At 47.1% G+C, this 15,028-nt stretch overlaps 1 protein-coding gene across 1 annotated transcript; it reads left to right on the top strand.

Moving 5' to 3' along the window:
- Positions 1-4,000: 4,000 nt before the first annotated feature.
- Positions 4,001-14,557, top strand: LOC107159769 (L-amino-acid oxidase-like). Its single transcript, XM_048784479.1, has 7 exons — positions 4,001-4,069; positions 7,686-7,903; positions 8,182-8,294; positions 9,028-9,229; positions 10,366-10,434; positions 12,030-12,166; positions 13,350-14,557. The coding sequence occupies exons 1-7, from the start codon at positions 4,057-4,059 to the stop codon at positions 14,179-14,181; spliced, it is 1,584 nt and encodes a 527-aa protein (XP_048640436.1). The 5' UTR covers positions 4,001-4,056; the 3' UTR covers positions 14,182-14,557.
- Positions 14,558-15,028: the final 471 nt, after the last annotated feature.

The raw sequence follows: 15,028 nt of genomic DNA, 5'->3' as shown, positions 1-15,028 counted from the left end.
GGAGTAAGCCCCCACTTCTGTGATCCAAGGAGGGTCCCTTCTCTCTGCCTCTTGTCATTTCATCTTCTCATAAAGGTAAGATGGTCCTAGAGTAGCCCAGAGAAGAAGGGTGTATGTGTGTGGGGAGGAGGTGTGGTCTGGAAGTGTAAGTTGTGTCTGCCCCACTATGTTTTATGGGTAGCAATCTGTTCTCCTGGGTCCCTGTTCTCTCTTCCTCCTTCCTGCTCTGCATGCTTCACCCCAACTCCCACCTCCATTAAGTTTTTTGAGGTCCCCTACTGTTCTTGCAGTAGAAAGTGGGTAGAGTCCTCAAGTGGAGAGGCAAAGGCAGTGGTGGTGTGCTTGGGGTACTGTGACCCACATAGTCCCATTGTTGGGCCTCACTTCACACACTTGATACCTCTGTGGAGGGCAGGGCAGGGCAGCAGTGCCAAAAGGAAGGAGCCAGGGCAAGGATTAGTGACAATTGCTTTTTGTGTATATGATGCAGGGGAACATGAGAAGACAGGGCTCTCGGTGATTCTCACCTACCCCAAGGAGTGGCTATGGAGGAGACAGACAAGGTACACAAAGAGGAAGGCAAGCTGGGGGCTAATGGCAGGTCCTCAAAGGGCTGCCAGGAAGGGAACTTGCTTGAGGTCTCCCCCTTTACTAACTCAGTACCCTGCTCCTTCCTGCTCCTGCATCCTTCCTCTCCTCCTCCCATTCTCTTCCCACCTCCACCAGTTCTCCTACAGTAAACAGATTCACCCATGGGGATGATTTTGGGGAGATCAGAGTCCCTGCCAGAGTCCCCAAGAGAGTTCCCTTCTCCAAGCTCTTTTCCCTCCCATCAGAGGACAAGCAAGTCAGGCTGCCCTAAGACAAGCGTCCTTGGGCAGGCTCCCAAAACAGGCTCCCCCAGGACAATCTCTCCTAGACAGGCCCCCTAGGACAGGCCCCCCAGAACAGGATCTCCTAGGACAAGGCCACCAGGACAAGATTTTCCAAAACAGGACCCCTAGGATAGGGTCCCCCAGGACAGTCTCCCAGCCACATGCCAGTGGTCTGGTCAGGCCCTCCCTTGGACAACACTTCTACATGCAGCCTTGCTCCAGGCTCTGCTCTGAGTGGATCAGAAGAACAGAGGCTTGATTGGGCGAGGCCCCGAGTGGACTCACCTCCACCAACACACCAGTGACTGGGAGAGCCAGCAGCACTAACATACATAGCTAGTGCCCCTCAGTCAAAACACAGGTCCTCAGGACACACTTGTAGCAGCCATTTCCCACCTTCCTGGAGGGTGCCTACCTTGCAGCCAGAAGTTTCTGAGGCAGCTCCATCCCAACAGCCCACCCTTGAAAGCTGACTTGCTCACTGAGCCTTAATGCGTGCTTGTGCGTCAGGCTGTGTTACAACCTCAGCACCAGAGGTTGAACAAGATGTTTGACTTATTTCTTCTGGTTCTGTGGCCCTGCCAGAGTCCCCACCACCCCACCCCACCCCCAGTGTTTGACACATTTTCAGAAGCCAGGAAGAGCCAAAAGGAAGCTCATGTGTGTCTCATTTCTGACACACACTTGTGATGTGATTTGGGCCATCTTAGCAAGTTCCCCATTCCTGTAAGTCTTATTTCCTCATCAAGAAACAACAGTAATAAGAGGACCTGCTTCCAAGTGTGTGGGATGTGGGGTGAGTAAAATCATCAGAGCTGGAATAGTAAGAGTGAGGTCAAACTCCCATCCCAGGCCCTGGCCACAAAAAAACACCCCCCACAAGAGAATGAGGTTTCCCCAGCAATTTAATATTGGATTTTAAAAATAAATAAATAAATAAATAAACAAACAAACTAAAAAATAACTTTGTAGACTTTCATCTATAGGAGTTTAGCCATGTTTTACTTAGAATTCCACCTATCAGTGCTTAGGGCTTCTCAGGCCTTAATCAGTTCCTAGAAGCAAGGTAGGCAAGGCACAGCCCAAGAAGGCTCTCAACAGATGTGAGCCCAAATCCCCAGCAGCCTCTGACTCCTTGGCCTCTGGCTCCCCCTTTTGCTCTGGGCTCCACCATCCTGCCCAGCTCCCTGCCCACTTTACTTTTTCCAGAATGCTTTTCACCATCTGACATACTATATAGTTACTGTATTTATCTTCTATCTCCTCCACTCTTGTCTCTCTCCTTCATTTTTTTCTTTTTTTAACCTAGAAAAAAAAATTTAGCATAGGGGGTGCCTTTTATGGTTTTGAATTTTTACACAGTAAAACACAGACATCTTAATTGGTGAAACACTTGAGAGTAACTACCACTCAGGTAAAATGATTTCCATTACTCTCAGAAAGTTCCGCTATGCTCATTCTAGGAAATGCTTCCAAAAGATAAGCCCTGTTATCACTTTCATCCCCACTGGTTAGTTCTTCCTGTGTTTAAACATCATGTAAGGAGAGTAACAAGTAGGTGTCATTTGTCTGGTGTCTTTTGTTCAACTTTATTCCCAGAGATCTTTAGAGATGAGCAGAGTACTATCTGCTTAAGAGGTGACAGGGCTGACCTGCTTGTTGGCTGGTGCTACGCCTATCTCCAAAAATACCCAGCACATTGAGGATCTGTCCACTCTGGTTACTGTGCATAAGAGAGGTGATAGAGTTGGAGCACTTCTAGAAGGAATTAGAAAGGCCTAAAACTGGATGCCAGCATTCCTGCTGAATATCTTTGCTAGCTCCTTGCTGAGTATGGCCAAGCTTAAGGAACTCCTTCACAGCCCTGGGATTCAGAGGGCAGACAGCAAGACTGACAGCAGCTAGTGCTTATGCCTTAACACATTTACTCCCCCTCACCCACCTCCACTTTCTACCAGCTCAAGCCCTACCCCTTCTCTCCAGCCCAGACTATTCCAGTCTCTGCACGCCCTTGCCACACCCCTGACAGCCCAAACCCTCACCACCCTGCAAAGGGCATGGCAAAGGAGGAAGGTGACAGTTCCCAGAAAGGCTACAAGGAAAAAACACTGGGAGTCCTGGAAGTTGAGTGGGTGGGGGACAAAATGCACTTGGGAGCAGGAAGCATAGGACTAATTAAGCCCCAGATAGAGAAATCTCTGTTGTAAACATCCTGAAGCACCGTGAGGGGTTGAGACATAGGCACTTTTGGCTAAGAAGACAAGTTTATGAAGAGACAATGTGGGAGAAGAGGATAGGATAGGCTGTCTTCTGGATGTTGTCAGTTTGGAAAACAGAGTCCCTGGTGGCCACAGTGTTGGGTACTGAACCTCACACCTCCTTTATGTGTTCATTGAGAGAGTATTCACTGAAGCACCACTGCCTACCCAGCACTCCAACAGGCGTCCTTGCTAAAGTAACAAGTTCCTTGATAGATTATTCTTTAGCCAGCAGAATAAATAAAAGTATCAAAGGTTTCCAGGAGCAAGTTTGGGGTTGAGGGGGTAGCTCAGTGGTAGATCTTGCTTTAGCATGCATGTGGCCCTGTGTTCAATCCCCACTACAAAAATATTAAAAAGAGAGGGAGAGAGGGAGCTGCCAAACCTGATTTGCATTTACAACTGTCACTCTAGAAGTGGCCAAGGCAAAGAAGGGCCCAGCTGCAGTGACTGTGAAGGGGCAGAGGGAGAGAACCCCACAAGCTAGGTGGGAGAGGGAACCTAAGCAAAGAATGGGTACCATGGTAAGTGGCCTGGGAAGGCAGAGCTTAAGGAAGCTGGAAACCCTGAACACAGAGACTTAGGAAAGGAGGACTCAAACCTTCCTTAGGGTTTCTAGCCAAGGAAACTGACAGAGTAAGGGCCACTTGACAGAGTAGTGGGAGGCAAGGTGGGCAGATCTGGTAAGTGGAGATTAGAAGAGCACTAGGTTGTGCCTACTTCCCCCAGGACCCAAGCCTCTCTTGTCCAGGGCCTCCTCCCTGGCAGGCTTCCAGTGGGTGTTGTGACTTAAGGGTAGGAACTAAGAAGTTGAGAGGCAGGAACAGGCCATAAATATCTCTGACTCTGCTCACATCTTTCAGACAATCCTCAGAGCCCTATAAGGACCTGATCCAGCTCCAGATCCTGGGGAACTGAGAACCATGCTGAGCTTCTGTGAGTACCCAGAGGGAGCCCACAAGGCCAGGATTCTGGGCCATCCCTCTTCCTCCCAGTCTTCCATTCTTATCTCCCATTAACCTGCTCTGGTGATCCTGCTTTCCAAACCAATAGGGGACAAAAAGTCAGAAGTTATGGAGGTATTTTCTGTTTAATTGACATGTAATAATTGTGCACAGCTTCTATTCAGAGTGAACAGGAAATATCTGATTTTTAACTCTCAGAGCAGGCATCTGGGCTGCTTAGTAGTCCCCCCACCTCCAAAACAGAACACAACAATTCTTTAAGGCAGGTTGTTGATTCGCTCAGGAGGCATGTGGAGGAGTGCTAGGGCTGTGGGTCTGGTGTTGGTTTCTCTTTGCAAATAGTAAATACCTGTGTGTCTCCATGGATTTCTGGGTCTGGTTTCTTCTGTGTGAAATCAAGGCTATTCTGGATTGTTTTGATAACTCCTCAAGCAAAGATGCTCTGTTCTGTTCTCTATGGCCAAGGAGGAGCCGTCTGCCCTAATGAGCTGACTCTGCAGAGCTGACTCTACAGGGCAAGACAACTGATAGAAGAGGGGGCTTTCTCCATGGAAACTTACCCCTCACCTTTGAGAAAATACCTCAAAGCATTTGTGTTTCCTAGACGGTCCAGCCATGAATCTATGGTTTCCTTAAGGAATGGAATTGCTGACAATTTCAAGTACCATTTTCAAGTCATACAGAGATGCTATTGGAATGATCAATGCATGTATGCATGTGTGGGAAGCATCACACTGAATCCTATGAATATGTAAAATCAATATATATTAATCAAAAATTAAAATAGACTGTATGTGGCACATGCCAGTAATCCCAGCTATTCAGGAAGCTGAGGCTACAGGATTCTAAATTAGAGGCCAGCCTGGACAACTTAGCAAAATAAAAAATCATTTTTTTTTAATTTGGAAGGGTTAAGGATATAGTTCAGTGGCAGAGTCCTTGCATAGCATGTGTGAGGTCCTGGGTTCAATCCTCAGTACCATAAAATAAATTAATTAGTAAATAATAACAATAAAAATGTTTTTGGAAGGCTAGGTATATAACTCAGTGGTACAGCACCTGCCTAACATGAGAGAGGCCCTGTATTCAATCAATAAGTACCACAAATAAGTAAGTAATGAAATAATTATAAACATCCCAAGGGGGGAAAAAAGACCAAAACTTGGGAATTCAGAATGAGTCAGATTCTACTCTCTTTTCAAAGAAAGAGACAAGGAATAAGCCCTATTCCCATTCCTTGAAGAAAGAAAAGATGTACGATTCCTGAGGGCGGAGAGAGGCTGAATTCTGAGAGGTGTGCATGTGTGTGGACAGAGTAAAAGGAATGAGAAAGCCAAACACACAGGTTCACAGAAGGAAGCTGGAGAAGCAGGTGAAGTCCTCGGCCAGAGACAGGGGAAAGGTGGACGGAAGGATCCCCACAAAAAAAGGGGGGGAATGTTTTCTCTGATAGGTGGATGCTAACCCACAATAGAAGGAGGAGTGAGGGAAAGACTAGAAGAGCAGTAGACAAAGAGGAATTGAGGGAAGGGAGGGGAGATGAGCAAAGGAGACAGTGGAATGAATCTGACACAGTTTTCCCATGTACATATGTGAAAACAACACAGTGAATCTCACCACCATGTACATCCTTAAGACTGGGATTCTAACTAGAGTAACATATACTCCATGCTTGCATAATCATAGCAAAGTGGATTCTGGTGTCATATATAATTGAAAAGAACCAAAAAATAAATAATTTTTTAAATGGTGGTCTCAAGGACCAGAGAGCACAAGTCCAGGCTGGGAGTGGCCCACCAGCTGGAATCTGTGATGAAATGCAGAGGCTGGAGGCCCCAAAGCCTCTCTGTGCACACATCCTTCCCACTGTCCATCCCACTGTCTATCCATGCACTCATTTATTTGTGCCCCCATCTTTCCATCCATTAGTTTTTCTACCACCCCTACATTCCACAAATACGTTAGGTGCTTCTCAGGAGGCACACTCTGTGCAGTAGGGACTGATTTCTGTTTCAAGATGGAGAAGACAAGAGGTTAGAAATTATTTAACATACTTCATGCAAGAATCAGCAGGACCACACAAACTTAATGGTGATGATTGAAATGAAATGGGAGAGTGAGAAATTATATCCAGAAGGAGACAAATGATGAGTCCCTATGTGCCTTTATTTTTTGTAATGTGAATACCAATCCTATGGCAAACCAAGAAAGAAGGATAGCCCAAATTAAATAAAAATCCTGAGATTGAAGACCAAGGGACATTCACACATTCCTTGTGTGGATTTACATGAAAAGCAAATATGGGTGGGGATATAGTTCAGTTGATAGAGCACTTGCCTAGCATTTGCAAGGCCCTGGCTTTGATTCCTAACACCAAAAAAATTTTAAGAAGAAAAATGAATGCAAATTTTCTTCCAAGGTCTGTGGCTATCTGACTTGAGAGAGTTGGGTAAGAACCAATCATCTTTTCTTCTCCACATGTGGGGAGAAAAGGAATAAACTATTTTAGTCAGCTCAGGTTGCCATAACAAAATACCACAGACTGAGTGGCTTAAATAAGAGAAATTTATTTTCTCATGGTTCTGGTGTCTGGCTGTCCCAGATCAAGGCATCAGCAGGTTTGATTTAAGACCTCTCTTTGGCTTCCTGATAACTATCTTCCCACAAGTTATTTCCTCTGTGTACACATCCCTGGTGTCCCTTTCTGTGTCCAAATTTCCTCTTCTTATAAGGACATCAATCAGATTGGAACAGGATCTATCCTAACAGCCTCGTTTTACCTTAATCAACTGTTAAGGGCTTCCATCTATAAATAGAGTCACTATTATGAAGTACTAGAGATTAAGCCTTCAACATATGAATTTTGGGAATATGCAATTCAGCCCATAGCACAGATAAATAGTTTTGAAAATAGGAACGAAACAATCACAAGACATACACCTTTTATAGGACCCTAGGGGGAAGTTATGGCACATCTCTCTCAGAACAGAGCCAGAATAAAATGGAAGACAACTGTGGAAATGGAGGCTAGGTCTAGAAAATTCTTTAAACTCAACAACCCTTGGTCATCTCTAAGAGATGACCCCAGGATGTTCCTCTGGGTCTTGGAAAGCTGGTAGCCTACCTTGCACACCTCAGAGAATGTAAGTTTATTAAACAATGTCTTACCCCATCCTTACTTAGCTGCAGTGAGGTAAGGTCTTCCCATTGTAACAAACATTTTATCAACCCCAAGGGGGAGATAAGGAAACCCAACGTAAAGGGTAGAGCTATCTCACCTGTCTTCTAGTCAGTGGAGGGCTTGGCCTCCTACATGGAAGTCCAGCTGGCTGAGGTGATGGCAGGTCCTCGGGGACAGATATGCAGCCTGTGTCTCTCCCTGAATGGAGGGCATTGATCTCCCCATGGAAAGCAAGCATGGGAAGGTCCATGGCTAATGCACACTCTGGTAGCGAGGAAAGAAACAGGAATTCCCAGGATGTTGCATTACAGGTTCAGTGATATGATCCTCCACTGATCAAGGATTAAGGCTGGCTTCCTTGGTCCCCAGCTATTTGCCTGACTGCCATCTCCAAACTATGTTCCAGGCTTTCTGGTCCTGGCCCTTCTGTCTGTGCTGGGCGCGAGTACCCAGGCCTTTGATGATGACCTTGTCAAATGCTTTGAAGACCCCCAGTATGAAGAACTACTACAGCTGGCTCAAGACGGGCTGGGGCAGACAGCTGAAAAGAAACGGATAGTGGTGATTGGGGCAGGCATGGCTGGACTCACAGCTGCCAAGATTTTGCAGGATGCTGGCCACCAGGTACACAATGGTGCTTGGGAGAGTACCTCATAGGGATCTTGGACTCTGAGCAGGGAGGTGGCTGCAGGTGGTGGATAGCCCAGTGGAACTGGAGCCAAAGACTAAGTCTAGGACTCTAGGCTGGGATGGAAGGGGTAGGAGAGCAATTGGTCTGTATCTATGACAGAGACAGACTTCAGAAAGAGGCAAATCTGGGCCTGCCTGGAGGGAGGAAGAGGGGGTTGTATGGCGGGGACACGGCTGGCCTAGTTGATTTCTATAAATACTTATCTTTCTAGGTGACTGTCCTGGAGGCTTCAGGGCATGTAGGTGGCAGAATTGAGACCCATAGAGTTCCTGGAACACAGTTGTACATAGAGTTGGGTGCCATGAGGATCCCCATCAACCACAGGTATGATTGAGAGAAGTGGGGGTGGATGGGGAAGACCAGGATATAGGCTGCTAACAACAAGGACAGGACCTATGCCAACTCATTTCATAGCTCCACAGCTACCTCGAAACCTCTCCCAGCCTCAATGTTCTAATATAGAGAACAGACATAACTGCACCTGTTGAGGATCACAAAAGATAATTGGGATAGGAGAACTCCTGGGAAAGTAAAAAGGCAGTCTGTGAGGCCTGCTAACGATAGAAATATGAACATCCTTCTGGGAGAAAGTGGTGTCTTGTGGGAGCCCACTTCGGGAGGGCCATCATGAAGGGGTGGGTGAGCAGGAATAAGGAGAATGCAGACTGGAAGACTCATGATACACACAGCCTCTAGGGAGGATAAATCCAGGGGACACTCTCTCTACACATCTTCATAGTATCTCCTGGACCTGGAGGGGCCACACCTAAAAGTCTGAAGACTACAAGCCTCAAACAAAGTGAGAGAGATCTCAGCCAGCAAAGAGGGCCAGCCTGTTGTGTTGTGACCACAAGAATGGGTACCCAGTTTCCTCTTGGTCACATAGCCATAGCTTGGCATAGCAACTTGGCATAGCAACTAGGTAGCCTAGCATTCCTTCTGTGCAGGGAGGTCAGAGAGGGCCCCAGGGAATCCAGTAGGGGCAGGACGTGAGCACAGGGAGCAGGGAAGACTGGTTGCTTCCTCATCCTGGATCAGTCTCTGACTCACTCCACAGGCTCTGTCATGAGTTTATCAGGAAATTGGAGCTGACCCTCAAGGAGTTTTTCCCCTCCAACAACCAGACCTGGGTGCTGATCAATGGAGTGCGGCAGCGCATGGGGATTGTGCAGGCTGACCCCAGCCTGCTAGGGTACTCAGTCAAAGCAGATGAGGTGGGGAAGACAGGTGACCAGCTCTTTGATGAAGCATTCAGAAAGGTAAGCCAAAGTAGGAATCAGTGACCTCCATGCAGGCCATCACCTTCTTCAAAGACATCTTGTGCAAACTTCCTAAAGTTTCTCTCCGTGGACCCCAGGCCCATGTGCAGGAGGGCTCCACTAGCTTGGTCTGTCAACCTTGCCTCCCTCCCATGACCTCCCATCTCAGCAGTCATTGTGCATTTTCAGATCCCAAAGGTCTTCACATGTACAGACATGTGCAAAGCTAGCTGCCTTTGAGATCATCATGGCAGATCTAGGTTTAAGGCAGAGAGAGACCTACAAGCTGGACTCTATTTGAATGTACTGTGTGACCCTGGACAAGATGCTTGCCATCTCTCTGTTCCAACTTCTATAAAACAATCATAAGGCTAGAGCCTCTCTCCCAGCCTGGTTGTGAAGATTAAGTGAGAAAATGCATATAAAGTGATAAGAACTTTGCAAGGCATATGGCCAATCTTGAATTATAATTGTCATCATTATTGATATGTGGTCAAGGAGGAAAATCAATGATGGGCCCTGTCTGGAATATCTGCACACCTTTTTCTAACTGACCAATGTTTACTCAGCACTGACAGTGCCTTTTTCTTTCCTGACCTGGGACCCAAAAGGACCTCAGTGTGACAGCTGAGCTCTGGGACATAACTTCCACAGAAGGCCTCTGTCCAGATGCCCTGCCTTTGCTGGAGTGATATCCTGCTAAGCTCAGCATGCACTCCGCAGCTCTTGGACCTCATCCAGTGTCACTTAACAGCTCAGTGGGACCAAGCCCTTAGGCGTCCACACCTTTCACAGTGGCCCCAGAGGCCTGCAGAAATGTCCTCAGACAAGGACAAGGAGATAGACTTCCCCAATTCTGGGGGCTCCAAGGCTGACAGGGAGCCTGGCTCCAGCTTTATACACCTCAGAATATGTCCAAGACAGGGGATAATGTTTCCACCCTCAAGCGCCCCAGTCCAGCTGAAGGACTGAGTGTTGCATTCAGGACTAATATAAAGAATGCCTCAGACAAACCCAGGATGAGTGGAAGCAAGTGCCAAGCATGGAACATGGGGGTATGTGGGAGCAGGGTCTAGGGTGTGTGTGGAACTGACCTTCACTAAAATGTCCTCCCCTCCTCCTTCTTCCATGCCAAGCTGGTGGAGGAGCTGAAGAACAGTAGCTGCAGCCAGATTCTGGAGAAGTATGACTCCTTCTCCACCAAGGTCAGTCCTGAGGCTCCCCTCTAACCATGGCTAACCATGCCACCCTGTCACAGCTACCCAGAAACCACCCCAGTGGGACGACCCACCCTAGTTCTTACTACACTGCACCTTACTTGTTTATCTTTTTTATAATCTCTCTCCTTTACTTGAATGTAAGCTCCATTAGGATAGGAGAGAGTAGAGAGGAAGGTAGGAAGGGAGGGAAGAAAGAAAATTTTTAAAAAGACCACTCCAAGGACAGCAGTCAAAGGTCAAAGATATAGCAAGTCAGAGCCTGCTATTTCAAGGAACTTGCCACCATCACTTGCATTTTTGCAGAGAGTCAAAGGCAGGTAGAGGTATGGGAAAGCCCTTATACAGTTATATATTGCTTAATGAGGGGGATAACATCGCAGAAGTGCATCCTTAGATGATGACATAGTTCAGTAAAAATCATAATGCTTAGTTACACAAAGATGGCTACAATGTCACAAGGCTATATACTTTCTTGGGACCACTGTCCTATACGTGGTCCATCATTGATGTACTCATGGCTATAGTGCAAAAAGAGATGACTGGGGCTGGAGGAATAGCTCAGAGGAAGAACACTTGCCTGACATGTGCTAGGCCCTGGGTTCAATCCTCACATCACACACACACACACACACACACACAGCCACAAGGGGAAGGTTTCAGATGTGCCTCAATCGGAGGCTATTGGCATGGAGAAGCTGGAGGCAGTTAACTGGAAAGGGAGCACCTATGTGATTGGCTAGGGGAGGATAGTTGGCCTCTAGTGATTGTTCCCGAGATGGGAGCAAAGTGGGCAAGGGGGTGCATAAATTTGGACAGCTGAGGAGGAAGCTGAATGGTTATGAGGAGATCCTAACCATTCATGGCTGACTGCTCCAATAGAGGTGGTGGTTTGCCTTTCAGAACTGGGTGCTTCAGAAGTTGGGTGGGTCAAAGTCCTGTGATATCTGATCAGCCACCCTGATTGGTGAAACTTTTCCAACCAGATTTGTCATGTCCAGGACTTGCCTGGGAGAAAGGAGCACGGGCAAACCACAGGGCACAATCACAGGCCAATGGATATACTAGAAGTAGAACCTCATAGTCACTTTCTGGTGCAGGGGCCAGGACAGCCAGGTAATGGGTAGGAGTCGAGGGTCAGGGAAGGATGAGAAGCAAATACTTGGTATTCACCTTCCTCCTGGCTTGGTGTTTTGGGTAGATCAAAGAGGCCAGTCTGGGCCCCATACAGTTACAGATGGACATGAAGACTGGACCTCAGCTTTCCCATCTGTAAAATAGGGCTTCTTTGGATTATATAAGAGGATTATATATGTAAAGGGCTTGGAAGAGGGTCTGTAGGTTAAAATCCATACCAAACGTTAGCTATTTGTCCCTGTTATTAGGACATGGAGACCATTTGGAGCATTGTCCTCAGAGCCCTGTGTGCAAACCAGGCACCTGGGACCCAGCTGAGTGCACTTCTGTCATTCCACCCTGTCTAGTTCTGTTCCTCATTACCCCCAGGTGGGAGGCAATGGTTCTCATGTCAGCTCCCTAAAAATTCTGACCTGGTTGCCTTCTTTTCCTGAACGTGATCCCAGGAGTACCTGATCAAGGTGGGGAACCTGAGTCATGGGGCAGTGCAGATGATCGGGGACCTGATGAACACAGACGCTGGCTACTACGAGTCCTTCACAGAAACTCTGCGTGACATGATCATCTTCTCTAAGGAATCTCGGTGGGAAATGGGGGGAGAGAAGGGGCACGGGTGGCCAGTTACTAGTGAGGACAGGGGTAGAAGGAAGGACAAGATAAATCAAGTGATAACTCCAAGAAAAGTGGGAGTGACAGGAGGGGAGGCAGGGGTTTCCCAATGCCAATGCCCCTCAGAACCACCAGAGGGAGGGTGCTTCTTAAACATGGGGCATCACTTCCAAAGTCAGTGAACCTTCGCTGAGACCCAAGAGCATGCATTTCTGACATATTCCAGTGATGCTGTTGCTATCTGACTTGGGAGTCCACTTTGAGAACCTCTAGCTAAGGGGCTCTTAGGAGCCAATAGATCTGCTTTACTCTGGCCCTTACCTATTCTTCTGTGACAAAGAGCATGACCTCAGTCCTACTTTAGAGGTTCATGCAAGAGGAACTTGCTATCTTTCAGATCTGAAAGATAATCAGGGCTGCCAAACTCAGACCCTAGTCACCCTGGGTAACTGGCTATGTGATCTGTAGCTAATGAAGATCAAATGAACTGAGATTTACTCTCACTTGGGGTTCTGTGACCCATTTCAGACGAAACAGGTACTGACATTTGCCAGAGGAGAACTAAGCCTGGGAGAGCCCTGATGGATTACAGACCTCTTCTTTCCCCACCTGCATCCTCCCACTTCCCCTCATCATTTTTATTCAGAATTAATCAATTTAAATTCAAGCCAACAGCTGCCATAGGGGGAGAGAGGAAGGTGAGGAAGTCTGAAGACAGATCAAGGTCAAGTGAAGGTTCTTGGTGGCGTTTAGGCTGCAGTCTTTAAGGCTACCCTGTGCTGCACTCTGTAAGGACATCATGGAAGGGGTTGAATCCATACATAAGAATCCTGGGTCTTTGTCAGCCACGAGACCAGGCATCTTCCATGGAGGTGACCACCAAGGGGACCAGAGGAAAGTAACAAAGAGTAAGGGGCTATAGAGGCTCAGAGGGTTACATTTTTCTGATTGATCAACGCAAAGCAACACTTTTGTCTAGTTCCCTAAAGCTGACATTCTGCCTGCTGTTAATCCTTTTGCCAACTGTTAAATCTCCCTAACACATGACCGGTACAGTCCATTAGGGAACTCACCTCTGTCCAGTCCAAATGACCTGTCCTCTGCATGCCTTGTCCAACTACCTGTTTCTCTTTCCTCTTTTGCTTGCTCATTCTCAGATTCCATGAAATCGTCGGAGGCTTTGACCAATTCCCTCAGGCCCTTCATGATGCCCTCTTGCCAGGGACAGTCTTATTTCACTCACCAGCAGAGGAAGTAGAGATGTCTGGAGACCATGTCCATGTCACATTCAGGACAGCTGACCCTCTGCAGCCCAGGTCACGTCTGACTGCCGATTTTGTGGTGGTGGCCAACACTGCCAAGGCTGCCCGGCTCCTCCGTTTTCGGCCACCCCTCTCTCTCAACAAGGAGAATTCACTACGTTCAGTCCACTACACCAGTGCCACCAAAGTGATCCTGGCCTGCACACAGCGTTTCTGGGAGCAAGAAGGCATATTCGGTGGCGAGTCTAGCACCGACCGCCCCGCCCGCTTTATCCACTATCCCAGTCACATCTTCCCCAATGGCACAGGTGTCATCCTGGCTTCCTATACTAAGCATGATGATTCCATGTTCTTTGCTGCCATGGACGATGCCCAGGTGGTAGATGTCATCTTGGATGACCTAGCTGCTGTCCATGACCGCCCCAAAGAACAGCTCCAGGCCCTGTGCCCCTATTCCATGGTCAAGCACTGGAGCCAAGACCCCTATTCCATGGGAGGGTTCACCTCCTTCCTTCCCTACCAATATGTGGACTACACACAGGAGCTCAGCCATCCAGAAGGGCGGGTCCACTTTGCTGGTGAACACACAGCCCTGCCCCATGGCTGGATTGACACAGCTATCAAATCAGGGCTCAGGGCAGCAAAGAGCATCCAAGAGTCTGTGGATTTGGCTTTGACAAAGGATCCTGGGGACACAAAAAAGGCCTACTCCAAAAGTGATCTATAACCAGCTTGTAGCACCTAAGAATTGGGGTAATTCCAATCACCTTGATCCACAAGAAAACACTCAAAACCCACTCTCTCATTTTATCTTCACCTTTGCCCAAAGATGTCAAATCAAGGCCAATGAATGGAGTCCCTACAATATTTAACCACCCGTGACCTTGGATTTATTGACAATATTTGAACAACAAGAATATTTGATGTAATGATTAAAACAATAAAGCTTTTGTTGAATTTAAGACTAAAATTAAGTGTTGTATCTATGTTCCGAGTGATATCCAAATAATTTTAGAATTGAGTTCGGAAGGCCACAGAGACTCTTGCCTTTTAATGCCCTTTCCTGGGGTCCTTTGCTCTGGTTTCTGTTCCTTTAATCTGAGTCTATCCCTAGTAGTCCCCTCCCTCCCCTCCTCTTCCTTCCATGGCTGATTCCTTTTTTTTTTCCTGTGGTACTAGAGATTGCTGCAATGCCTGGCCAGGCCCTTGAATTTTAAGAGAGGGTAGAAATTTAGTTACCTGGAGGCAACTGTGTGAGTAACAACCTGCTCAATGCTTTTTCCAAATTATTACAATAGCCCTTGAGGTATATACTCCAGTACTACTCCATATTACAGATTATGAAAATTGATTCTCCAAGAGGTCACAAATGCTGGTCCTAAGTGGTTTAAACTTCAACGTAACTCTAAATATAACTACAAATCCTCTTGCTTCTTCTAGGCTCAGCTTCTTGGTCTTATTCTTTTGTGTGTTTTTTTTTTTTTTTTTGATGCTCCTAAAACAATTAACAATTCACTTTGCAGACATTCAGCAATTAACATCTGAAGTGTTTGAATGAATTCAATGTTCTCAGA

This window comes from Marmota marmota, unplaced genomic scaffold (genome assembly GCF_001458135.2).
Source record: "Marmota marmota marmota unplaced genomic scaffold, marMar, whole genome shotgun sequence".
Taxonomy (NCBI): domain Eukaryota; kingdom Metazoa; phylum Chordata; class Mammalia; order Rodentia; family Sciuridae; genus Marmota; species Marmota marmota.
This window is presented reverse-complemented; position numbering and strand designations above follow the sequence as displayed.

What these genes read in the sequence shown, in the direction of transcription:
- LOC107159769 (XM_048784479.1), top strand. An exon ending in TGCAGGATGCTGGCCACCAG is followed by an intron (nt 7,904 to 8,181) that starts GTACACAATGGT and finishes TTATCTTTCTAG; the next exon opens with GTGACTGTCCTGGAGGCTTC. An exon ending in AGGATCCCCATCAACCACAG is followed by an intron (nt 8,295 to 9,027) that starts GTATGATTGAGA and finishes CTCACTCCACAG; the next exon opens with GCTCTGTCATGAGTTTATCA.